Raw genomic sequence first — 27,587 nt, forward strand, 5'->3', positions numbered from 1 at the left:
GTCGGAGGCTCCTCCTCTCTGCTTCGACCAATCCCGTCACGGAGTCCGCGCAGCCTGATTAGTATACTGACAAAACACACTGTAAGAAGCGGGTGACTGCGCTGCGCTCATTTGAACATATTTTTATGTCGTGCAGAAAGTTGAACAAGAAAGAGCTGAACTGATGACACGATTTTCCCGGTACAGCATAACATTAAAAGTATTCGAAAATTCCTGGAGAAATTTTGAATGCGCCTGCTGCTTGGTGCGTGTACTTCACTCTTCACGTTTCAACCTTTACAAAGGACATTACTTTCAGTTTCATTCACGTCGTAGAGACTCATCCTGACACTGACTTCAGTCACTGCAGGTGTCCCTCAAAAAGCCTTTTGAAGCCGTCACAACTGGCCAAAATAACCTCACAGATTGTTTCAAACCCAGATTTGTCCCCACAACCATAGCAAGACATGTATGCACACATGTACATGTCCTAACAGAAGTTGATCTGCAATAAAGCTACACTATATCCCCATATAGACTAGAATAGCTTGTAAGAACCTTTATGATATACCTTACCTGTTACCTTTTTGAGACTTATTTTGAAAGCAATATGTGAGGCTACATGGGAAAGTGGTCTCAGACTTTTGGCCACCACTGTATATAAACTAACCCTATACTGAGAGGTGTTCCTAATTTTTTGTCCATCCCAATTATAGGAATTAGACTTGACAAACTGTTAGGAACACTTCTCAGTACATCCCAGTACACTTAAACATTACCACAATTACAGCCTCCACACTGACCATTAAAATAAACCGACACTTTTCAAACAGATTCAGCAAATACTGAACATTATAATTCTCATGAAGGAGGATTTACTGAAAGGCCTCTTCCATTATACTGCATTAGTTTCATCCAGGTTCACCTAATACATATATATGAATTCAAATTAAAAATCAAGGAGACTTACAAATGCTAAAACAAACCAGCCCTTTATTTAAAGTTTACCCAATATACAGCAACGCTTAATAAAATGCATTCCTCTGAACAGAACGGTAATGGGGTTAATGGGGCAGAAATAAGTGACTGCAGATTGCCTTAAAAGGTCCACTGTGTAAATGATCAATTATTAAAGAAAATAGTCAGAAAAATTGATACTGAAAATAATTGTTGGTTGCAGCCTTGCAGTTTTCATATGATATGGATTAATACAAACCAAGGTTTTCTGAATGTCAATTACTTGACAGAGAAAATAGCAGCAAAATATAAAGTAAAATAATTAAGGTCCTAACATTCTGTCTGACAATAATCATGCCAAAACATGCACGGGAATTACTTTTCGGTGTGAAATGTGAAATGAAACTCCATGAGTTGATATACAGTTTCATGTTTATTAAAATGGGACGGATTTACAGGTTGTACACTCCATCCACATTGGCATTGATTAAGAAAGCAACAAACAAGTACAAATGCAGTATATACATACCAGTATACATATATTTATAAAATACAATAGCATTTTTTTCACAAATGTACTGTATTTTTATCATTATTATCATTATTATTATTATTATTATTATTATTACTTGAAGTCATTGTTAGGAGGACCTTTAAGCAAGCTACACACAAATTGTTTGGACAGAAAGATGCTGTACATAAGCTGTGAATTTCTGTCATGGAAAGCAAGTCAACCGACAGTATATACAATATTCAGATCTCCATGTTAGAAAAATAGTCCCATGTTTGCACAAAGTCCCCAAAAGAAATTTTTGTTTGCAATTACAGAAGGCTAGCATCAACAGCACAGGCACCAGAGAAACAAGCAAACCCCACAACAGTGATGTGTTTTGATCCGTTGGACAATTGAATATAAGGTTAAAATTAAACATTTAGGGAGGGACACTATCTTTTCTTTTGAAAAAAGTTACAGTCCTTAGAGGCTTGATTTGGGAATCCTGAACAATTTCTCTCTTTCAGAACTAATTTGGATGAATATCTTGCAGATAATTTGTAGTGTGTAAAGGGGGAGGATTAATTTTTACGTCTTCTGATCTTAACTAAATCTAGATGGGCATCTTCAGACAGTGGCACATTTCAAGGAAGAGAGACAAGTGTTAAATCTGAAAAAGAAAACATGGAGCTGCACTGATTTAAGAGTGTATTCGATGTACAGCAGCTTTACATGACAATGTTCACCGTTTTCTCTCAGTGCTCTGTTATGCAATTCATGCGTCCTCTGCCAGCTTGGATAACCTCGGTTTTTCAAAGTGAAATAGTTTGGCCTAGACTTTTTATTTTAGCAAAGCATCACCTCCAGTGGACACTGAGGAATGTGTCCCTGAATTTGACTGTTCACACAGTTGAGCTACACAAACACATTATGCACCTGCCATTAGTTTTGTGTGTCTGGGAGAAACATTTATCAAGTCCAAGCTGCCCTTTATTATTAACTGACACATACACAATATTTGGAAAGCACTAAAAAGACAAAGCAGTGCTCTGTGATGACAAGTCTGTAAAGAATTCTAGGGCTTCATTATGATAGAATAGGGCCGACTTCTGTTTCTGCAAGAGTTGTCAGGATTAAAAGGTTAAAGCCATAACCCCAGCATTTATGAGGGAGGCAGTTATGACAGCTGAGATGTATGAAGCTGTATTTTTTTGGGCCATCAAAATTATGGATGAAACTGTTTTTTTGTCCTCTCACAATTCCCAAACATTAAAGAAAAGGTTTAAGTGTCATGTGCAGTGCATTATGTGCATTATAAAACCATTTTCTTTGACAATCATTCATTACTTTCATAAGGAGAGTGGAGGAAATGCATCCTCGTCAACATGAAGCATTTAGTCTGGAGGCTTCATACCAATGACCATGACCGTCATAGCATTTCCTTTTCACCAAGACCAAGGTACGCGTTGATGGATTGTGGAACAAAAGGAACAAAATGGAGAACATTTGGAAGATTTGTTCCAACCAGCTTTCAATCATTTTTTCTCCCATTATTCAAAAGGCATATTCAGGGCACTGAGTAGAATAGTAAAGAATACCATAAAGTAATTTCCATAATGCTCCACCTGTGGTTCATTGCATTTGTTTCAAAAACTTTACACATTACTGCCATCTTGTGGTCACATACTTTTTTACAGCTTAAACAAAAATTTATAACAATATGTAAGCTCTGAAAAAGATAACTGAATTTCTCACAGATAGTAATAACAGATAAAAACTAATTATCTTGTGAAAATTGACAGGGTTTATTCAGCTCTTTGGAACAATTTATCTCCTTTCCCCACCTGAAGTAAATTAGAAATATCTTTTTGTGGCCCTCCTAAATATTTAACCAAACAAAGTGGATCCATGATGGCAGGAGGGCAGTGAAGATCCCTCTAGATTTATTTAATGACTAGTAGTCACTCAAAATGAGACAAAAATCCTGAAGCTTGATTTCACATTTCATTTCACTTTACATATGTGCCATCTATAACTTAGCCATAAAATTTGCGTTCATGTTTCACTTGTGTATAGTAACATATTATCATTAAAGAAGATTTGATTTAGAAGGTCAATCAGATTGACCCCTGATGTAGTTTGAGTACTGATCCAAGTCTCCAGTCACACTTAATGATGATTAGTAAGCGAAATGCAAGATTTCATGTAGTGTTTTACACTGTTGATCCACAGACAATAACCCCAATATCAGGACATTCATAATCTAATAGGTTTGTATCAAATTGCTGCTGGTAAGTCACTAATTGAATTACTATAACTATAACCTCCCTTGCCCTTATAACAAAGGGAAAATAAAGCAGCAGTGAGACCAGATCTCAAAGACGGACATAAAACACTCTTTTTCCATCAATTCTGATGAGTCTCACATTAAAACCTAACATTGCAATGAGCAAGTTATATTATTCATGCTTAAGAAATGCAACAGAATTCAAATACAGTGTGTTCTGTAGTCCAAGTAGTTTCTCAAATTTAGGTTTAAAACAGTACAAGCGAAGACAAGGACAGGCTCAGTATTCGACCCACAGAAAAGGACAAGAGCCCATCTTTAATTAATTTTCTGTTTAAATGGATTAAAGGGCAGGGTGACTTAGCTGTTGGTTTTTTACTTCTATAAAAACTTGCAGTCTGAAAGTGTGGTATAACTGTGGCAATAAATAGCTGAAATCATCTGTTTCTCCCTCTCACACACACACACTCACACTCGCACAGCTTTCTCTGTTTCTCATTAACTCCATAGCAGATTCTACTATGGCAATGTGTGTTCTGTGCTTTTTTTTTTACCCCCTCAGTCCTCAGTTATCCAAAATCTCAGCACGTCCTGCCCTTTAGTTTGGTGCCTCCGATCGCAGGTCACATGACAGTTTCAAGTCTCACGTATGGTTACTGCTATTAGTTAATTGTCTCTTAGTGGGAGAGTCTCTTACTCTCTGGGCGACGCAGTGAGTGTGGACAGGTACTCCACCTGGCAGACACACCACATCGGGATCACTGAAGGTGTTGTGGCACAGGTGGCATCCCTTCTTTTCAGACACAAAGATGGGTTTCTTGCGCTCTTTCAACTGGAGGAAAAAATATTAGACAGAAGAGTTACGAGTTAAAGCAGTAAAGAGCAATAAGACAACACCCTATATGTTAAAATCCCATGAGCAAATGGAGTAAATTATTATATGGGTTCCCTGTAGACAGAAGACACATTACTCACTGATACAATCATATCTGACTCAATCTGCCAATTCATGTCTGGTAAAATTTCAACCATTAAAGATGAATAACATACCAAGATTCTCCTTAAAATTTTGGACACTTTCAAATTTTTTTTTTAGAAAGGTTGTCAAGGTTCATTTGATGACTGTAACTGAAGATTATTTTCATTATCAAATAATCAGTCGATTATTTTCTTGATTTATCAATAAACCTTTGGTCAATAAACCAAAATCATCAAATGGACGTGCCCCTGGAGATCTTAAAATATCTCATTTGCATTCGACCAAAAGTCAAAAAACCAAATATGTTCACTTTACCATACATTTATCACACTAGAAAAGCATAAACTCACATTTGAGAAGCTGGAACCAGCAAATGTTTTGGCATTTTTGTTTGAAAAATTGCTCAAACCATTAAACCATTAAAAAAAAAAAAAAAGTTGCAGATTACCAATTGCTTAAATGTCTAAATCTTTGCAGCTCCATTTGAGTTGTTCACTGTTTCAGTGGTTTATTCAGGATTGCTCTATTGGAGAAGTACTTACAGAAATCATGTTAAGTTATCATCATTATTGCTGTTAACCCTTTGTAAAGCTGATGCTGTCTTGTGATTTAAAATAACAAACTTGGTCACAAAACAAAAAAAAGGTCATAATGTAATAAATGATGGTATGGTACCCAAGCCTGTTAAACTAATTTGTGCATTCTTGTATTGTGTTATGCGTTTCTCACCCTGTCATGCAGCAGTTGAAGGTTTTCAGAGTGGGCTAACCCCAGAGCAATCTGGGAGGTGCGGCAGGCATGCATACTGGCCCTGACAGCTCGACCCAGGAAGGGCCGCAGCAGCTGCAGTGACCAGTTTTCAGGGAGCATGCGAAGGACACGGACTGCATCGAACACCTCGCCATGACGATTTAGGAGGTCCACTGCTGCCATCTCCAGATCTCCACTGCCCCCTCCTGTTGCTGTCTGGGATTTTCCAGGAAGGTTCCCATCTAGATAAACCCCCAGCAGCAGGTGAAACAGCTGCTGTCGGTAGGCAGAATCCCGACAAGATGAGGCCCATATACAGAAGGCCTCAGCAGACGAGAAGTCTCTGAGTTTGTGCACCAATATGTGCAATGCTTTATCATGCTCCTCCAGTTTTCCATGTAGTGTTGCACGCTCTAGCAGCAGTTGTTCACAGTTCTCCATCTTACCTGAACAGAAAAGAACATGAAACATCACCACAATCTCCCCGGTCATTTAGAAACAAAGTCTTGAGAATAACACCTTGCTATGAAGGTATTTCCAGTCGCCTTTACACCCTGAACTGCACTTAAATCTGCATTGCATTTATGCTGTTATAATCTGCCATAAAATATCTGTTAAGTCTAAACTATTACAACTCACTACTAAATAACTTAATTAGCTGGTCAAGATACTGCAAAACAACATTCAAAAACACAAAGATCCCTCTTAAGATATTCAACTGTAATCATCTTCAGACATGAGGTGACAGTGTCTCACCTAAAAGAAACTGTACACGGTATAGGTTGGACTCCCTGAGCAAGGCTTGGAGCCTCTCTCTAGCTCTAGTTAGCTTCTCTTCATCTGTTGGCGACTTTGACAGCAGTGACAAGACCCTCTCCAGGTACAACACAGCCAGGTGTGTGTGGAACTTCTCTTTCTGCATTCACAAACATGGAAGAAAACAATCTGAATTAAAATCAAATTTTCTTTGGGAAGGTGCTTGGATGAAAAAAAAAAAAAATTAGCTGCTAAATCCTACAAAACGGTTATCCTTAAGAGACTATATTTACATCGACTGCAAATTGAAATATTCCAATATTAATTTTGATTCATTACTGTCAGTAAAAAATTTAAGCAGGATTTTGCTAATTACCTGAATCTGAAGGACTATTAAAGACAACCTTAAAAGTGCAACAAAACATAAAAAAAGGAAGACTTGAACTCTCAGTGTGAATACATAACAACTCATAACAACTACTGATAAGATCACGAGAAAGCCCCTTGTTCCCCAACTACTACTGTAGAGCGTCTCTAACCAACAGGTCAGACTGTAGTATAAAAGAGCTTTGCTCTAAGTGAAAATATCTTGGTTGAATAAAGTTTTAAAAACTGCATTCATACATCCATTTTCTCAAGCACTTATACTTATGTTGCATGACTCCTGGGAGGAGCCAGACTGAAATTAAGGGTGTACATAACTTCAGTTGAAGTCAACCTAATTCACTTAGCTCACAAGTCAGGGTTGCAGAGGGAAGTCAAGAGACAGTGCTAAGCACAGAGTCAATGTGTTTCGTGACCAGGTTCATCAAAATACTTTCATATTGAGAATGTGGTCAATAGTGAGACTGCTGCAGTCCATGTAATTGTATCCACAATAACAATGCAATTCAGTACTTTGGAGAATTGATACTGCAGTGAATTCCTCTTATGATGCTTGCTACGCTGCAGGGGTAGTGTTTGGATGAGCCACAGCACATTAGGGTTTTTCCTGGCTCAGTATGAGATGGAGGTGGTACAATCCTGATCATATGCACAGAATCCTGAGGAATTTGACATGTTTTTTTCTGTCACTGTTGTATTTATCTAGGCTGATACTATCTAAAAAAAAAAAAACATTTAAAATCGGGCAGTTTAAAATGTCTTTGGTTGAGATGAATAAAAAGTGACGTTAAAATCACGTAGACATCAGCATCGTGTTAAACACTCCTGATCACACGGCAACTGAAAACCCACATCCTGTCTCGCAATCTCATTCTGATCCTCTCCATCACCGGTCCCTTCCACTTCTTGTGGTTGTACACTACTTCTAGACCTGACAAATTCACTGCACCTTGTCAGTAACATACTTTTTAAATGCACTTTTTCTTCTTCTGCAGCTTTGGCAGTGTCTTTCCCGGTGGACTGTGCTGATTACAATACAGCGCCACCGAATCAATGTAATGGCACAATTGCAGTTAAAAAATGACAGATGTCTACCGAGTGCAACTGTGGTTAGAAAATAAGCAGTTCGTTGAGAGCTGGAGGCAGCACAAAATTTGACAGAAGCGACCACCTCATAATTCTCTTTGCAGGAAAACCCTGCACATCTCTGATCTGATTTGCTCAATGACACTTGAACAGATCCAACACTAACACCTGAACCAGAATGTTCCAGCTCTCTGTCACCCCCCGACTAACAGCTGATAACTTCATCTTTTTATTGTACCTGTATCCTTCTCTCCAGCACCAGGTATTCCAAGTAGAGAAGTAGTGCCTGGCTGTGCTTTCCCAGGTAAGTGATGACATCATCAGGTTTCAATTGTGACTGATCCTTACAGAGAGGTCTCTTAGTAAAGATGTGGACACCTATCTGCAAACAAAAAAGAAAAGCAAGGTTACTATGCACAATGTCAGAAAATTATGTTATGAACTGATATGAAAATGATGCAATGAAAGAGGAAGCATGCAGAATACAAGACACTAGACAACCAACAGTGTCACAAGAAAAGAGAAAGAAAAGAAAAGACTTTGCTCTAAAAAAATAATAAATAAATCACATTTTTAGTCTGCTTTTTTCATTCAAGCCACAAATGAATGAAGATGTATGCTAGCACATATAGGAGAACTCAATACAAACTCAGTGTCTTCTTTTTATTTAATAAGGAACTGAAGAAATGGCTTGCGAGTACTGGAAAGTAACAGATCACATGTCTCCAGCCGCCCTGACTGTCTTATTCTGCATGTCTATTCAATCATCCAATGTGAAACATAGAGATCTGTACTTGTTTTGACCATTACATAATTATTATTTGCAGTTTCTTTTCTGTTACTCCATGGGCATTGTCCTTTTATTAATTATTGAAATTAATTATTGAAATGTAAATGAAATAGAAGGAAAAAAAATCAACTGGTTTACATTGTTGTTAAGCCAGTTAATAAATCAGGTTTACACAAAGTTGACTTGCACCAGTTATCTTTGACTTACAGTACAGTTACATTTTTGAGGCAATTTAAGGTACTTGTAACCTACGGTGGGATCCTTCTGCAAGGCCCAGTCTGCATACTTCCATACAAGATCCAGATTGGAGATGGAGCAGAGAAAGTCCACAATGTACTCATAAAGGTCAGATCTTGTGGAGTCCTGCAGATCCCCATCTACCACGCGAATCCACAACTGTCAAAAACATAAAGAGGAAATAGGTTCAATTCCTAAACATTATGTTGGTGCCGATTCTATTGTAAGAACCAGTCATATTTTAGGCATATGTACCTGAAGTGCTGCTGAATCCTGACCGTTAGAGTGATAGAGCAGCCCAAGTGCAAAATATCTAAGAGGGGGAAGAAGAAAAGCTTATTTCTCAAGATTCTATTTTTGTACAAAATAATGAACTAATGGAAATGATAAACTGGATTGACTAAACTGGACACAGTATTAAGGCTTAACAATTTGGCAATTAACAGCTAGAGGCAAAAAAAAAAAAAAAATCATCAAACAAAGCCTCATCGTCCCTGAAGGATTTTGCTAATTTTATGATCGCATTAATTGGTGAAAATTATGCTGATCCCCACAGTGTCCACAAGAGTGTTCATTTTTTCTCTAATTAACACACTTTTAACCATGATCTGACATGACCAAATGGAGACTAATTTACTCTAATTACTCTTTATAAAGTAATCAAAGCAAACACACATGCATTTGACATGTTCACAGTGCAGCCAGTTTCAAAATGTGTTTTAAATGTATTCATGTATCCAATCTAGTAACAGTGCTTCTGCAGATGTGAAGGCTCTTAAGACTATAAAATGTCTGTTGGTGTTGAAATGCTGCGATTTTTATAGGTGATCAATTCTGTTAACCTTTTCTTAAAAGGGAGCATGTCGAAAACAAAAGAATGGTAGTGTACACACTTGTGATATTTTTCTAGCCATGGGACGCTGTCTGCCAGCACGCAGGCATTGTCTGTAGCTAGCAGGTCTAGAAGGCTCTCATGGTCCTGTTCAGCATACAGCTTTAACAGTGCTGTGTCCACATCCTCTTTACAGCCATTTGCCACCTCTGTGCTCCGTACCTGTGTGTGGAGATAAAGAAAAACTTTTTGTAATACATAAACAATGTTACAATTCGGTGTAAATTAATCTTTTTTTTTTTACTCCATTTACCTCTCCCAAATAAGTGATAAGGAATTTCTTGCATCGCAGCACTTTTTCCTGATCACCCTGTGCCAGGTGGTTGAGATCTGCAAACTCGTGAAGAGGAGGGTGGCAGCGAGTGAATGACGAGGAAGCTGGCAGCAGTAGCGGGTAGAGAGATATTAGCTCCCGCACATCTAGCTGACCCTTCCTGAAAACACAATGATAAGGTCAAAAAAAAAAAAAAAAAAAAAAACAGCTGAGGAGTGAGGCAAGTGCACACAGATTCTTGGGTTCAAATTCACACCAAAAACAAATCCTCAAAAACAAATCCAAAGTCATAATTACATAAATTATAATTATTATTATATTAGTAGTAGTGACTCTCTATTGCAGCATTAATTACTAAAACATTTTCATTGATGAGGTAACATAAGACTTTTGTAGGAATACCTTAGGGCCTGAATAGCATGGCTGCAGGGTTTAATCTCATGAACAAAGCTGTTTAACAAAAGCTTGATATCAATCAAACAGAGTCAGACTCTTACCTGAAATGTTCTTTTGCCTCTAGAAACTCAAGTTGGCCAAAGTTTATGAAACCTGCCTGCTGGAGGATTCTTTTGTGCAAAATCTGTACATGCAGACAGTGACAATATATGAGACAACTTTGTTTTTTAGTTTAGAAAAATATTGTAAATTATGTGGTTCCACTCAGATTAATGTTAAAGGTCTTACTATGGGCAAAATACAGGCAAAGTTATCATACTATCATTGATTACTATGATACCAATATCATGTTATCACACACAACGTCATCTTTTCAACATACTTTCACACAGTTTGTTACCTGGAACTTGTCTTTGGGAATATTTCTCTGTGCTCCCTCTGTGAGGGTGAGCGCCTCCTCCACTCTGTGACTGGCCAGTAAGTCTTGTATCTGTCTCTCAAGCGGCAGGGGTACCAGGACATACACTGCCTTAGTGGAAGCCAGAATGACCTTCCCTAAAACCACAACACTCGCAGGTCAGAATTTCAGCACAAATTAATATTGATTGACATCACAGGTGGCCTGTCAATAAACAACGATGAGTCTGCTCAATTTTAATCCTTTGTCTTACACAATAGCCTTTAAACAGCTTCATGTGGACCCAGTATTTTCAGTAACTAAAAGCGAACCAGAGGTACAAACAGCATGTCATAACCCCTCTGATAGTTTCCAGCTTCAGCTCACAGCTAGTTGTCTGAACATCAACTATAGGAATGTGCATTGTACTTGAAATCTAGTATGTACCTGTATCCAGAGCTTAATATCTTTCACTTGCTTTTTTTTTGTAGCTCTGTAGAGTGATATTTTCTATTCTAACAATGAGCTGAAAGATGTTCTGTAATAGGAAATGCTTCAGATCCCATTAAGTGTAAACACCCCAGTGTACAGCTCCAGCCACATTCTGCTAAAAGGTTTCGGTTTCTCAGTCTAGCAATCCAAAGCAATGACTCTTTCCATCCCAGGACTATTTAATAACAGAGGCCTGTTTTCCACCAAGGAGGCACTTAACAGTTAAAGACATAATTTATAACACTTGAACCAGCGTTGGTTTTTGGTAAAGTTTAGAAAGTTAGAAAGAAGACAGAATCGACTTTGATTTATTACTTTTTGTAACTGTCCATCATGAATTCAGAAATATTATAGTTGTGCAGTACTAAATTGGTGGAGTACGCAAAAGGCAGGACATCCAGTGGGATCTAATGCATAGTAAGCATCATGCTGCTGTCAGGTGAAACTTAATATATCAGGTCTTCAACTTCTTCTTACATCATTTCACACGAGTTTTTATTGTTAGGGGAGCTTGTTGACCTTTGTAACCATTAAACCTGTTACAGTCTTTATGAATAATATCAAAAATGCATGGTCATCATTTTGGTAAATAAGTGGTTTGATTAAGTGAGAGAGATTGTGTGATAATACCTTCAAAGTCTTGCAGAATGTGTCCATCCCTGAATGAAAGGGTCTGTTTTAGCTGTTGGTCCAACATGCTGTGGATGGTGATGAAGCTCTCATCCAAGGCCACCACATATGGAAAACAAACAGCTGCACCAATCACACTCTCTGACCAGTTGACAGGAGCCCGCTGAGATACCCCTTCTGCATTGGCAAACATTCCTGGAGAGAAAATTTAAGACAATTTGTAAGTAGGGATGTGTCAAGAAATACTCTTTACTTCCCTAAAACTTACAGACTGCCATTAAGAAACAAACAGATGCACAAAGGCTGTGAAAATTAGTTACTAAAATTAGTACATTATAAGTACTTAAATATTAAAACATTTACATTACACATTTCTGTCAGAACTTCTCAGATGTTTATAACAATAATTCATACATATGACAATGATTAACGTGACCTGGACTAGGATAATTGAAAGAAAATGAAAGGATGGTTTAACCATCCATAATTTAGATAACATCAGTTACAAGTAATGTTACGGCCCATGGCACACAAGAAAGAATATTCAACACCTTTGTAAATGGATTTTAAGACTTTTAAAGACCTGAGATACCCTGTTTATGTACTGACTTACCCAGACCACCAGGTGCTGCTAAGAGGAATTCCTCCCTGCTGATCCTCTTCACAATAGGTCTCCTTTCTTCACTGTTGTAAGGGAAGAGATCTTGGGAGGCTCCTGTGTTGTAGTTCACGATCATGTATTGTGTAGAGAGGGCCAGGCACAAAAAGTAACCATCAAGACTAAGGGCACAGGGCTGCTCAGGAGTGGTCACCTCTTTGACCAGCTGGACTCTGTCCACATACACCATGTAAATCTGGACAGTCCGCCGCTTGGAGGAGAGTATGCCCATTTCCACACAGAACGGATCACCATTCACCGGGTTCTCATTAATACAGAATTCTGCCACACCTCTGATCTTGGCTCCACCTCCTGCCGCCGAGGGCACAGTCTCTAATGTCTCCATGTCGACGAGGAACACTATTCCATCACAAAGCACTATCAGACGCTCCAAAGCAGAAGCAGCCCGCAGCTCAGCAACTGGTTTCTTGAGGCCCAGGTATTTGTGCAGCTTCTTCTGAGCCAAGTAACTCAGTTTCCCTTTGGAGGACGTGACCTCATCCAGCAGAAAGTGGTGGATGAAACAGTCATTGGTGCCCACATACAGCTTCTTTCCACAGCATTCAATGCACTCAATGTTGATGCGAGCTTTGTCACCCATGAGGAGATCTCGCTCCACAGCGGGGACTAGCTCAAAAGCCTTCACACTCATCTCAGCCAAGGCATCTACACTAGATGATACAAAACAGAAAGGCATCAACAAAACTGCAGACAATATAATCTATATGAGAGTAGACAGCAAAACATTTTATTGAGATACATTATTAATTCACTAGCAATATCCACTAGCAGGATATACTGAGGCATAATGGGTGTGTCCCTCATTCACAACAAACTCTAGATCCATTCTGCTTTTAGGAAAGTCAGACTTTTGCTGGATTCTGAATCATTTAACTCTGAATAATGACTCCAATAAGTGAGTCTTTAAAAGGCCAAACGTTCAGAATACCCTAAGGCTATTTAGTTTTGGTTGGGCAAAACATCACCTTGGGCTTTGGGACATTTTGACAAGCATTTCTCACTGTTTTCTGTCATTTTAACTCTGAAACAATTACTTACCTAATTAATAAACACAACAAGCTGTTAGTAGACTTATATACCCTCAACAACACACAGAGAAGTCACTTACGATCAAGCACTTTACTTTGGCTTTGAACTTTCCCTACCAGCATGTAATAAAGTTCCTTCAAAACCTCATGTGTAATGTCTTGAAGCTAAGTGGGTTATTTTTCATACTCGGTATTCATGCCAGAAAGGGTTAATGGTAACACTTTACTTTAAGTACCCCTATCTAGAGTTTGTAAATATTTAATAAATGGTTTATACCACAAGTTAATGTAGTTATGTGCGCATATAGGCGTTTTAAATGTATTTTTAAACATCTATAACCCCGCCTGAGGACACCCATGAGCTGAGGCTGCTGTATAATAGATAGGAACTGACAATACAGTTGTAATAATATAAAATATATCTTGATAGAAGTTCTAATGGTTATCAAACACTGTGCATTCATTAGCACTTAAAATGTCCTTATATCTGCTACATAATTGTGTGCAATAAATGATTTATTAAATGTTTATATACTGCGTACGAATGCTACTTAGGGGAAGGTAAACTGTTACCGGATGGGATTTATTTTCATTTTGCAGATTATTATCAACGCTGCTCATGTGGTAATGGCTAATGACGTTAACGCTAGCTAGCTTGCGAAACCCATAGAAGCTAATGGCAGCAACAACACAAAATTCACTGATTAACAGTGGCTGTTTGGAGGTGGACTAATTTGTTTGTCACGTACATTATTCGTGTGAGGAAGTAGTGGTCGGTTTTTGATTAATTAGGTAGCTTCTGGGCCAGCATACTGAGCTAGCTAACGTTAGCTTAAAGAGGCTGTTCTCCAATTATGCCAATGCTAGCGAGCTAACTGAAGCTAAACTACATTTTTAAGAATGACTAAGGAAGGGCTTGTTAATAACGTGAACAAACAAGCAGCATTATTACATTACAGCACTCGTGGGGTGTGTGTCCGAAGAAAAAGCACCAAATTTCCAACCGGCCTCCCCTCCCTTGAGATGATGCTCTGCGCAGCAGCCTCCTGCCTAGTCTCTCCGTGAGTTGTTAGCATACGTACCGCTGCAGACAGCGCTCAGGACGGCAGGCGGGATTACCACAAACAGGCGGGCCTACTACTCCAAAAACAGTGGCCACGACATATATTTACACTTTAACACTATTCCCATGCTCCTTGGGACGGCCCCGCACCAACTAGTAGAAATTTAGCTTGAATGGCAGCGTTGGGTCCTTCCTTGTCCCGTATAAAACACCGCCCATTAGAACTGAACTCTTGCTGGCTGCAGGTGATGCAGGGCTGCGTTCAAGACTGTCGAGCAAGGAGGAGTTGTTGACGATTTCTCAACACATTTCAAATTGACTTCTTAATTTGTTATATTTTGTTTATTTAATCTTTATTTAATCGGGCTGTCTCATTGAGATTGAGCTCTCTTTTTCAAGAAACCGAGAACAAGAAATAATTAGTAAACAATGCAACTAAGACCATCTAATAAAAACAATCACAAGAGTCATAAAAAATCAGATAAGAAAGTTTTTAAATCACCAAGAGCTATGCAGAACTCTAGTTTGAGGGGAGTTTACTATTCATTCTGGATGGATGGATGTATTACAGACTGACTGACTGACTGACTGACTGATCATAGTTCCACCATTCGTCACCCAAATGCCATGTGACTGAGTTGGAGCTTCCCCATTGGCTGTTGCTCTTTCAAAATTAATTGGTGTAAACAGTTTAGGGCAGCATTTATATCCTGCAATTCAACACATTTGTGCTAGATTTTGAGCCTTTTTTTCAAGAGACCACCTAGTGACAAATCTAGCAACTATTTGGACAAACCTTGGCTTCTTAGAAGAGAGTCTTCAGTAATGCTCTTGCACCATATGTCCAGTTGTTCAGGTCGGAGGATTTGATGCTTCAGCCATGTACTAGGTTTTCATCTGGACTTGTTTAAAGGTCCCATATTTTACACTTTTCTGGTGTTTTATTTGAAAGTTTGATATCAATGAGAAGATAAATTTGTGTTTTTAAGTACCAAAAACCATCTCAATGTAGTTTTACACCTCCTCTCTCAGGCTTCTCTCTGGAGCTCTAGTGACAACAGGTTGACGAGCCAATCACAGCCTCTCTTCTGATTAAAAAACTAACACTGAAGGCCTAGCTATGAAGATACAAGCGAAATGTGGTATAAGAATTTAGTATAGTCAATTTATTCTTTTATGATCAGCAATAGCCCATCTGTAATTTGGTGCCCTATCCCATTTTACAGTAATATAGATAACCTCATACCCAGTTTATGATTATGCCTGGTAGTATACACGTAAACCAGGATACTGAAGCTTGTAAACACCATCCTGTTTGCTGTTTTGGAACCATGCCAGCCCCACACAGGCCTAATGTTTTACATCAACCTCCTGGCCTTAAAAAGCATTGCATCAGACAGAATATGTCAATACTGTATGTAAGTAGGTATCAGTAAACAGGTTATTCAAGGTTCATGAAGTTTACCATCATGTATAAGCATGCATAGTACAGCTACAATGATTGTTGTATTGAGAAACCTTCTCTGCACCTTTGGTTATAAAGAGAGTTCAATACCCCATGAGACTGTTTAGTCTGACAAAACATGCTAAATTTACTTTTTGAAATTACAAAGCTCACAATAAAGTCAAATGGAAGCACTACAAATATTTACAAAGACAAAGTATGATAGACAAAGATACATTACTGAGATTAAAAGAAAAAATGAAAGAAAACCTTGTTGTTAGTCCATGAAGTAGTAGTATGACTCAGCAAGAATGATGTGGGTGCCCCATTTAAGGTTTTAGTAGGAGGTTAATCAGGTGTATAATCAGATGGAGAAAACCATGTACTTGGTCTTTTCTGCATTTAAATAAAATATGTGTTATAAAGCACTAACCAAGTGACATGGCCTTGATAACGACACCAGCCAATCAGTTAGAACTTAAGAAGCCTCTTGGTACCTACAACCAAGTCCAGAATCCCTCAATTCAACTTTTCTTGGACATATTAAAATTGCTTCTTATGTCTGGCCGACAGTTTAAACCCAAAAAATTTTGAGTATAGAAAAGTGAGAAACTAGCAAATATTCTCATTTAATCATTCAAACTTGCTGTCAGTTAATTTGTGTCAGTTAACTTATCATTCAATCTTTTCTTTTCTTTTTTAGTACTGGTTGGTTTCTGAGTGTCCGGGTAATAGGGGTCCTGTAGGAGGTGTAATCCGGCCATGTCAGCTTCTCAGAAAATGAGAAAATGAGAAAAACGTTTACAGACAGTAGAAATCCAAACTGCCCCTGAACGCAACTCGGCCGCTTTTCACCCAAGATGCACCTGTCCAACTGAACTGTCTGAGAAAAGCCATTTTGTTGTGCTAGCTAGCTATGTGCTAAAGAAAGCCACCAAAACATGGGTCTGTCATACCAACGCTAAATATGTCGCTTTTATGTTTTTGTTTACTGTCGCAAAAAACAATAATTGAACTCGTGAAAATCTGTAAATAGTCAAGACTGGCATGGACTAGCCTATGAAGCTAAAGTGTTTTGGAGAGGACGAAAACTGGTAGCTTAAGTGTGCTGCAGTTTCAGATAACATACTGTTAGCACGTTTATTTAGCTGACCGTAGTTATGTTTTCTGATTGATTACCTTGCGTAAATCGGTGTTTGTTTTTGAATGTGTATTAAATAGGCTGCGACTGTCTGTGCTGTCAACCAAAGACAACTGGTTCGACGTAGAGGCTGTGTCGGTGACAGTAAATAAACAGGCGACTGAACAATCCAGCAGTAACTTAGCAAAACACTTGGACCATACAGCGTTAAGCCAAAGCGCTAATCTGATAATGGCAGAGGACACCCGACAGGACAAGAGAGCCAGCTTCTCTGCTATAACGGAGCACAACACCAACGGGATGGCCAGGACCTCCGCTGTGGCCTCAGGAAAAACTGGCGCTTCAAAGAAGTTAGTGATCAAAAATTTCAAAGGTATCGTCATTGACTGATCTCGTCTACGTTATCAAACCGCAGAGCATGTTACTCAACTTTTAGATCTTCGTAAAGTTGTCTGTCTCTGGTTGTGCAAGTTTTTGACAGCAAGTATAAAGTCGTCTGCTGACCTAACTGCTGCGATTAGTATGTTGCCTCACATATGGTTTATTTGTGTAACAGCACATACTCACATCCCCAAGTGATTGTTATTATGCTTGATGCATTGATTTTTATGGGCAGTGATGATTTTAAAAGCCCCTCACAACATCTGGATTTTGCACATATAGGCTGTAACCAATGTTCCGGGTACTAGTCAGGTGAGCGAAACCTCACCTCAGTCAACAAACAGGGGTCTTTCGCAATCTGAAATATATTATTTTTGTTTATTAAGTTAAATGGATAGAGACGGACGTTTTGGCTCAAATGTGTTGTCGCACCATATTAAGCCTCAGGTGCTACTGATAACACTGATTAGTACTGAATCATGTCAATTAAAAACGCTCAAGACAACGGCCAAATCAGAGCAGTGACCAACTGAAGAACCAAAAATCAAAAATGACACAAATGTACTGCAGGACAAAATAAATCACATATAAATTACAAATAAACATAAACATACAGTTGTACAAATAGACAAATATATGAATTATATTTAAAACTGCAACTATTAATCCGCAGGCAGAGCTGAAAATATTGGATGGTTGTACAAAAAAAGTGTGAGAACAGTATAAACTAGTTAATCCACATATTGGGTGTAGCCTACTTCTGGTCTTAATAATGGTATAATACAGTGTATGTGGGTTGACACAAGTAATCGGTGAGGGAATTGTCAGAGAACCTATCTCCTGAAAGTGATTATTATTCTGTCAATCCTTTTATTAACTCCACAAATTAATAAAACAAATACTAGTTTTAGCATTGAATCCAACCAGCTGATTATTAAACTTGTCTTAAAATAGAATTAAATAAAATAGATTGATAACTGCTTGATTTTTGCCTGTTGGTTAGCTAATAGCTAATTACATGCAATGACTTGACAAACTGCAGTAGCTTTTCATTCCTTTTCACTTTTTAGAGTAAGAGCAGAGCAGTTTAGCAGGCATGAGCTGGTGTGCATATTCATACTACATTCATCTTAGACAAAACTGTCTCTGTTATGATTTTACTAATTAAAGAGCCAAGATTTAAATCTTGAAATATTATTAAAACATATTTCTGTGGCTACAAAAACTCAAAAAAGTGAAAAACTGTAAAACTGTTAGCTTTCTTTAGGACATCACCTGTATGTACAAACATATTCGGGACAATAAATGTCAAGATTATATAAAGTAAGTTAAAGAAACCAGCAATGGAATAAAAGTGAAAAGTCTCAAAAAAAAGTTCTGAAACCAGGAAACTTGCTTTTTGTCATTTCCACCATGAAAAATGATTATTTACCCACTTAACTGTGGGTCCAAAGTGTGTGGTGTTGGAGGTGCCCCTGCCTTAGTTAATTGGACAGACACATACAATACTGCATTGTTCGATTAGGGATTATTGTTATGTGATGTTTGTGTTAAACATATGTTTTATTCTAATACTAATATTGTTTCATATGCAGTAATGAGCTCCTGTTAGCTTGTTTGACAGTTTGTGTAGGACCTATAAAACATTATTATGGGCTTTTTGTGACAGACAGGCCAAAACTAGCAGAGAACTACACTGAGGACACGTGGTTGAAGCTACGAGATGCAGTGGGTGCCATTCAGAACAGCACCTCTATCAAGTACAACTTGGAAGAGCTCTATCAGGTTTGCTGTCTGTCTTTTTAAACACCTGCAGTTTGATATTTTTGTTCGTGTGTTGCAGTATCTGATTGTAGAAATGTGTCAGTGCCAAACAAATGAACATAACTAGCACAAAAGCTTTATAGGTTATCATATTTAACACATCTTTCAGCAGAACAGTCATTGCTGTTCGAGGTTGCTAGTGGTTAGTTTCAGATCAGGGTTAAAATAAACTTGTAGAGATTGGTGACTTCCTTGAGATGAGTAATATACAACATCATCAACAAAATCTCTACTTTTCTTTGTTACAGTTGGTGTTCATCCATGTACATCGTTTGAAAAGTGTCCACTGCATTGCCACATAACAAACGTGGATTCACATACTTACAAAAATGTTCATTATAGCATACAGTACATGTAATTTGTAATAAATCACCAAAAGCACCTGTTTGGTCCTTTAAAGTCAAGACATCATCTAACAGGTGTTCACATGGCTGTTTGTGTAGAATTGTGAACAATCTGTGCCTCTTGTGCTTTTGTCTCCTCTTCTTGCTTCTTCGAAACACTTGAAGGCGGTGGAGAACCTGTGTTCATATAAAGTCTCCCCCACACTGTACAAGCAGCTACGGCAGGTCTGTGAAGATCATGTGCAGGCCCAGATCCACCAGTTCAGAGAATATCCTTTTTTGTGAAACACTATATCAGGTAAGATATGTGTCAAACCTGTTGAGTCATTTACTGAGCTTGGGATCAAAGGGACAGTGTTTTTTTTTTTGTTTTTTTTTATCACAAACCTGCAATTTTGACTGATTTCTATGTTGGTTTCATTTGGAGTTATGTTGGCAGCTTTAAACTCAAGTTAGGGAAGTCTGGGCTCTGCTGACACAGTTGAGGTGCTATTGCAGTCATATCTCACAAGGGGTCAATATATATCAAGTTTGGCAGTTGTGTTTTATGCCCCGAAATCACACACAATGGGGCTTTATTAAGCAGTGGCTGTGACTGGCAGATGATGTACAGATGCTTCACATATTGTAAAACAGCAGCTTTATAACAAAACATGAAGTCATTGATTAACAACATTGTCTGTTTGTTTGTACCTAAGCTGGACTTACTTCCTGGATTTGAAATATAGGTTTTTCTTTCTTTCTTTTTTTGTCTCTGATAAGAGCCTGGGTCTGCTGAGAACAGATAAGAATAAAAGTCATTAGTGTCACCCAGCTTAAAGTTCATAAGTTTATACGTGCTTCCTGTGAGGTATGGTCATTCAACATTTTGGTTCAATGACGTGTGGGTAAAAGATTTTTTCCTTAACATGGAGCTCACAGAGTCTTTGGACAACCTTTCCTTCCTGAAGCGAATGAATCGCTGCTGGCAGGACCACTGCAGACAAACTGTAAGGTTTGATGTTTGTCACATATGCATATCAAAATGGCTAATTTAGTTTAGTTTTGTTCTGCTGATAGGAAAGTGTCCTGTAAGAGTGTGAATCAAATGCTTAGATTGTCTTTGCTTTTCTCGTTATAGATAATGATCCGGAGTATCTTTCTCTTCCTGGATCGTACATACGTGCTTCAGAACTCCCTACTGCCCTCAATCTGGTAAAATGACAGTTTATTCAAATGATTGTGTTTTTTAATGTGTACTTAGGAGGCTGATGCTATATAAACGTTGCAGGGACACTGGGTTGGAACTGTTTCGTACCCACATTGTGAGTGATAGTGCAGTTCAGAAGCGCACAGTAGACGGCATTTTGGAGCAGATAGAACTGGAGCGGAATGGGGAGACAGTGGATCGTAGTCTGCTCAGGAGCCTACTGGGCATGCTGTCAGACCTGCAGGTACCTGATCATGTGTTTACCATAATTAATCAGTAGATGGACTGAATGTGTGTCATTGTTTTTACCTCCTGGTTGTCTACTATGTGTTCAGGTTTACAAAGATTCTTTTGAAGAGAGATTTTTGATTGAGACCAATCGCCTGTATGCAGCAGAGGGACAGCGACTGATGCAGGAGAGAGATGTGAGCAAGACTCTTAATGGATCTGTCTCATGTGATCAGTAACCTGTCATACACATATACAGCATACGCAAGGATACGCTTTTGATTGGCAAACGTACTGAATATGTGTGTTTGTATGTGTCCAGGTGCCTGAGTATCTGCACCATGTGGCTCGTCGGTTAGAGGAGGAGAATGATCGCATCATGAGCTACCTCGACCAGAGCACTCAGTAAACTTTTTTTTCAAATTTTCAATTGTGTTGTCATAGATATTACTGAGACAAAAATGATGTCATGCATAGACATTAAAATCTAATAATCTCATGTGCATACAAATAAATGGAAACATAAATATCCATTTATTACCATTTATTCCAACCAGGTAAGGTGCACCACCACTTCATATAAACATAGTGCTGTTTTATAGAGTGATATGTAAACTGCCAAATGGTCTATACTTTTGGACCAATAGAGAAATGGTGCCAATAGTGTCATAGTGACTGCTTGTATTCCCAGTACAAAGGGCTATCTTCACTAAATGTCCAGTATACTATGTTTCTTATTTTCATTTATCCTTCAGCATTTTCTGAGTATTAGTGTAAAAAGTGTGAGGGTTAACATGCAGACTTAATTTTGCACTTTTTGTATATACATATATATATAGATATATATATATATCTATATATATATCTATATATGTTTTCTATTAAGTATAGACTTTGAATACACTAATTTTTTCCCTCTTATTTTCTCCTCACTATTTCACAGGAAACCACTTATTAGTTGTGTTGAGAAACAACTTTTAGGAGAACATATGACTGCAATACTACAAAAGGGTACGTCTGTGTGGAAGACTTTGCATGTGTGTTTGTGGGGCTAGTGTATACTACATATGTGAAGCTTATAGTGTTCATTTTATGTTGAACTGTGCCAGGAATATTGATTTCACACAATGTTAATTTTTACGGCACTAGTTTGAATGTAAATAAATAATGTATCGATTTGTTTTCTGATTTAAATCTTAACGGAATTCATCGACTTTGTTTTGTGGCTTGCTGTTGAATAGTTGTGATGTCATGTCATGTCAATGATCAATTGTAAGATGTAGGTGATTTTTATTTTTCAACATATTAAATATACAGTATATGCACATGTACATATGCAATAATGTGTAACATTTTTTGTGCCAGGTTTGAGCACCCTGCTGGATGAGAATCGTGTGACTGAGTTGGCCCTCCTTTACCAGCTCTTCAGCAAGGTGAAGGGAGGACTTACCACACTGCTGCAGTTCTGGAGGGATTACATTAAGGTATTAATGCATCAACCAACATACACTATACATGAACATGAAATACAAAGCTATACAAAACATGTCCAGGTCCTTTTTATGTCTGAGAAATGCATATACACATTATTGTAAACTGTCTCTGGTCGTAGTCCTTTGGTGGAGAGATTGTATGTACTCCAGAGAAAGACAAGGACATGGTGCAAGACCTGCTGGACTTCAAGGACAAGATGGACAACGTGGCCCAGAGCTGTTTTGCACGGAGCGAGGGATTCATCAACGCCATGAAGGAGGCCTTTGAGACATTCATCAACAAGAGGCCCAACAAACCCGCTGAACTTATTGGTAGGTCAGGCGCAGACCTACGTGTTTTTAACAACTTGGTAAAAGTACAAAATAATCAAATCATTTTACTCTCATTCTATTGTGGTTTTTTATTAATTCCAGCTTGTGATAACAGCTTTATTGTTTCCCATCCAGCTAAATATGTGGATTCAAAGTTAAGAGCAGGGAACAAGGAGGCTACAGAGGAGGAGCTGGAGAGAATCCTGGACAAGATAATGATAATCTTTCGTTTCATACATGGTTAGTTACAGTTCTGTGTGTGCGTGTTTCTGGTGCATAAGTTGGGGTGCTTGCTTTCACAGTCAATTACTGTTACTAACCACTGTGAAGCTTGTTACACTCTAATGAGACCTCCTCATCTCTGTTTTCTCACTCCAGGAAAAGATGTATTTGAAGCATTTTATAAGAAGGACTTGGCCAAGCGTCTGCTGGTCGGCAAGAGTGCTTCTGTTGATGCGGAAAAATCCATGCTGTCCAAGCTCAAACATGGTGAATCTCTGCTCCGATGTCTTATATCTTGAATTAGCAAGTTGTCATGGATCAAACTCTTTGTCCGAGCCATGGATGCTTAAAGTTTCTGGGAATACTGGGAAATTGGCTCGCCTGTACTTTATTGGACTTAAGGGGATATTTAACTTTCAGTGTTAACCTGGTCTGTACAGTATAACCACATTATATTCTCAATAACATTTAGCCTAAAATTTGAATGCGCTTTTAAATCCTTCAGTTGCAGACTAGAAGTCTTCCCTTGATGAACATTATGATACTATGATACATGTAGAGAGGATGTTTGCATCTGCCCAGTGCTCTAACAGCTGAAGCACTTAAGTATGATCTGCTGTAGTATTAATGTAACCTGCCAGTTGTGCATATGTGTTGATTTGAGGTGTGAGAACAAGTCAGCTGTGACATCAGTGGTTTTGACTTCCTGCAGAATGCGGAGCAGCATTTACCAGTAAGCTTGAGGGGATGTTCAAGGACATGGAACTGTCTAAAGACATCATGATCCAGTTCAAACAGGTACTTAAAGTCTCAAGCTCGTAAACATACATGTGTAGCTTTAAAATGTTGATGGCATGTTTACAGTGTGTATATGCATTCTACTGCACTATCATGAAATGCATTTTCCATGCATTTTCCATGCATAATTGATGTGATATTTCATCTCAGTATATGCAGAACCAGAGTGAACCCAGCAACATAGAACTTACTGTCAACATCCTCACTATGGGCTACTGGCCTTCATACACACCCATGGAGGTCCACTTGCCCCCAGAGGTGAGCTTTTTTATGTCTAGATGCTGTTCTTTGTGTACATTATGCTTTGACTCTTAAGAGACTGTGTTATGGACAGTCTTGGTAAAAAATTCATCTCTTTATGTTTTGGTAGATGGTAAAACTCCAGGAGGTGTTCAAGCTGTTCTACCTGGGGAAGCACAGTGGGAGGAAGCTGCAGTGGCAGCCAACGCTAGGCCATGCTGTGCTAAAGGCAGAGTTTAAAGAGGTAAAGGCTTGGTACATCCTAACAGAGCATAGAGAAGAGAGATGGCTTGAGAAACTGTCTGAACGGCACTTACAAGCACTACTTTATCCTACAGGGTAAGAAGGAGCTGCAGGTCTCGCTGTTCCAGACACTGGTGCTGCTGATGTTTAATGAGGGAGAGGAATTCAGCGTGGAGGAGATTCGTGCTGCCACTGGCATAGGTTACATGTCTTTAAATATGTAGTAAAATTATTCTATTGTGGGAGAGAGGTACTTGCTGTATCACACTGTCAATCTGTCTTGTCCTGCACAGAGGAGGGAGAGCTCAGGCGTACGCTGCAGTCCCTGGCCTGTGGAAAAGCACGCGTCCTTAACAAGAACCCTCGAGGGAAAGATGTGGAGGATGGAGACCGTTTCAATTTCAACAACGATTTTAAACACAAACTGTTCCGCATCAAGATCAATCAGATCCAAATGAAGGAAACGGTAAAAAATACTAGCACATTCCTTTCTTTCTCTTTTCATTCACTCCTGCTCAACCAGGGCTTACTTTTACCCATTTTTTGCATTTTCCTCCCAGGTAGAGGAGCAGGTAAGCACCACAGAGCGTGTGTTTCAAGACAGGCAGTATCAGATTGATGCAGCTGTGGTTCGCATCATGAAGATGAGGAAGACCCTCAGTCACAACCTACTGGTATCAGAGCTCTACAACCAGCTGAAGTTCCCTGTCAAGGTTACGTATCTTAAGCTTCTAATTCGTATTATTCACATACACGCACACACACAGAAATCTCATCAGCGTCTGTCTTGCCTTCCTCTCTACAGCCGGGCGATCTGAAGAAGCGGATCGAGTCACTCATAGACAGAGACTACATGGAACGTGACAAGGAGACTCCTAACCAGTACCACTATGTTGCCTGAGGGGGTAGCACTCACTGCCATGCTTTCCTCACAGCAAGCGTAAAGCTTGCCCCCCAAAACAGCATTACAGCCCTTCAGCCACCCACGACTCTCCTCTGGTGCCCATCTTTCCCTCCATCCACAATCCTGGACGCAGCATCCAGATCACACAGAGCTCCAGAGAGACGAGAGAGACTTGGCTGTACTGTTCCCACTCTGCGATATCTTTAGTGGGACTCTGGAATGGGGCTGGAGGAGTGGCCCGGGTTGTTGATGGTTGGTTTATGTGACTTACAAATCTGCTAATGCAAAACTCAACTGAAAATAACTAGCACTTTCCCCTGTTTTTGTTGTGTTTATCCTCCTCGGGATTGGGATTTTTTTTTTTTCTCCATCACATTGTTCTAAAATCACTTATTTTCTACTATAGTTGGTTTGTCTTGAGTTTTAAGATTTTTTTTTTTGTTTTGTTTTTATTTTAATTTTTTGTTCATGAACGGCTGCATAAACTGCTGAGTGTAAACCTGATTGGTTGGTTGCTTGATTTGGCAGAGAAACAGCTGTTGAAGACAAAGAGAAGAGACTTGAGGACGAATGAAGTGGTCCTGAGGGGCCGAGTCAGATGTGTTTAGGTCAGAGGGCGGTGGTCATTGCTCGTAACACAGACGCTAAATGATATGCAGGCAAGCCACTTTGTCTTTGGGTATCTTGTATGTTTTGACCAAAATGTCCAAATGTCCAATGTCATGTGCTGACGTTTTTGTAGATCAGATTGTATTCTATGTACGAGTGAGAAAAGTGAACCTGAATAAATGGATATTTAATGATTCAAGTAATTATTTGTAGAATTTGTAGATAACCTGCTAGTGGTAGTTTTGTTTTTACAAAGCCTGAGCTTGTTACATAGTTCTTGATGCTGACAACTCCTGCTGTCTAATCTGACTTTATCAAATCAATCTTAGCAAACAGGGGAAAAAAGCAGAAATAGTTAATAGTGAGTGAGCAAATGAGTAACAAGGAGGATTTTTGTCTCAAATGCAGCTCTGTGGTGTGCATTTTAGGCATAAGAACAAATAGCAAAATGAGTTAGATCTGAAACTGCTATACATCACAACACTAATTTGTCCTTTTGCACTTTGTATTTCTCAGCCCCAAATGATAAAATAGGCAGTGGATTGTTGTCTGTTCTCTTTACATACACCTGATTTTGATCAATTTGGGATTTAAATGCACTGCTGTTTTCAGAAAATGATAGCCACCACTTTCATAGCAAGAGAAATGAGCCATTCAAGATTTGAATATCTCAAGTTACTGGAAGATGGAACTGAAAATGTCCTTGGGAATGTACAGCTTATGCAAGATTAAGAAATAGATGTTCCAATATTTCAACAAGAGTTAGTTGTCTAGCATTATAGTCACATATGAAGACAAGAAACCGGCATGTCTTTGTTAAAAATCATGGCTGAAGAATGCAGGAAGAATGTAGCAGGGTCCTGATAAGTCTTGGACAGCAGCATTAAAGCAGCCTCTGCGTTCCTTCTAGGGTTTTACACGCCCTCGTGAATTGATGATGGTGTCAGCTGACTACCCACAACACATGCACTTGCAGCCTGCACAGCTGAGTGTGCCTGTGTGGACTCTCACATGCTCCCTTCCCAGACAAAAAAGTATATGTTGTGCTCAAGATCATACATTAAACACACACATATATATATATACATACAACTGATCTTTTACATACTATGTACATTTAAATCATTACAGGAATGTTGCGTTCAAGTGTGCACTTAAGTCTAAAAGTCACCCCTCAATGCTTTCATTATTTTAAATACAACTATTGTATTTAGAATTATATAGGCTACTTATACTTAACGTAAATTTGAGTGAAAGCAAAGCAGATGAATGATGCACTAGCATTTGGTTTGTTGTTTTCCCTCCGACCTCATTACATTTTAATTACTTTAGATTAATCAACAGTAACATGTCACTAGTGTGACTTCCCCCGAAAAACAAGGATTCGTTGTTGTAGTATTATTCCTGGAAGTGCACTGTCTTTCTCAACAAGCGTCTCTTAACGCCTTGTTGGTATCACCTTGCCTACATTATGCACAATTATGTAATTTTGAAAAAAAAAGTCAAATTTAACCATAATTTTTTTCTCCCACAGTTCCACAAGACAAAATGATGTGTTCTCATAGGCTAATGTTTATTTGTGACATTGTTTTTAATATGGGGCAGGGCTGATAGCCCTGAATAGCACCCACAGAGCGAGGCGGGGGGAGGGGGGGGGGGTCTCACG

At 38.8% G+C, this 27,587-nt stretch overlaps 2 protein-coding genes across 4 annotated transcripts; one reads left to right on the forward strand and one right to left on the reverse strand.

Moving 5' to 3' along the window:
* Window positions 1–1,356: 1,356 nt before the first annotated feature.
* tgfbrap1 (transforming growth factor, beta receptor associated protein 1) lies at window positions 1,357–14,789 on the reverse strand. 3 transcript variants are annotated; one of them, XM_056380055.1, is made up of 13 exons: window positions 14,569–14,789; window positions 12,393–13,103; window positions 11,780–11,974; window positions 10,661–10,815; window positions 10,362–10,444; window positions 9,844–10,024; window positions 9,592–9,752; window positions 8,954–9,011; window positions 8,714–8,857; window positions 7,910–8,053; window positions 6,202–6,361; window positions 5,425–5,891; window positions 1,357–4,548 (listed from the first exon to the last, which is right to left on the reverse strand). In XM_056380055.1, the coding sequence occupies exons 2-13, from the start codon at window positions 13,087–13,089 to the stop codon at window positions 4,360–4,362; spliced, it is 2,634 nt and encodes an 877-aa protein (XP_056236030.1). In that variant the 5' UTR covers window positions 13,090–13,103; window positions 14,569–14,789; the 3' UTR covers window positions 1,357–4,359. The 3 variants fall into 3 exon arrangements, with proteins under 3 accessions (XP_056236030.1, XP_056236018.1, XP_056236041.1); XM_056380043.1 differs by having other exon boundaries at window positions 12,393–13,108; XM_056380066.1 differs by lacking the exon at window positions 14,569–14,789 and adding an exon at window positions 14,439–14,541 and having other exon boundaries at window positions 12,393–13,108.
* Window positions 14,790–16,889: 2,100 nt separating this feature from the next.
* Window positions 16,890–26,115, forward strand: cul4a (cullin 4A). Its single transcript, XM_056380668.1, has 20 exons — window positions 16,890–17,507; window positions 19,185–19,300; window positions 19,849–19,952; window positions 20,603–20,672; window positions 20,804–20,877; window positions 20,954–21,116; window positions 21,208–21,297; window positions 21,423–21,505; window positions 22,044–22,111; window positions 22,466–22,584; window positions 22,713–22,905; window positions 23,041–23,145; window positions 23,284–23,394; window positions 23,840–23,925; window positions 24,076–24,183; window positions 24,296–24,409; window positions 24,504–24,609; window positions 24,702–24,874; window positions 24,969–25,121; window positions 25,214–26,115. Exons 1-20 carry the CDS (start codon window positions 17,366–17,368, stop codon window positions 25,307–25,309), a joined length of 2,274 nt encoding a protein of 757 aa, XP_056236643.1. The 5' UTR covers window positions 16,890–17,365; the 3' UTR covers window positions 25,310–26,115.
* The last annotated feature ends 1,472 nt before the right edge of the window (window positions 26,116–27,587 follow it).

Source organism: Seriola aureovittata, chromosome 1 (assembly GCF_021018895.1).
Source record: "Seriola aureovittata isolate HTS-2021-v1 ecotype China chromosome 1, ASM2101889v1, whole genome shotgun sequence".
NCBI classification, from domain to species: Eukaryota; Metazoa; Chordata; class Actinopteri; order Carangiformes; family Carangidae; genus Seriola; species Seriola aureovittata.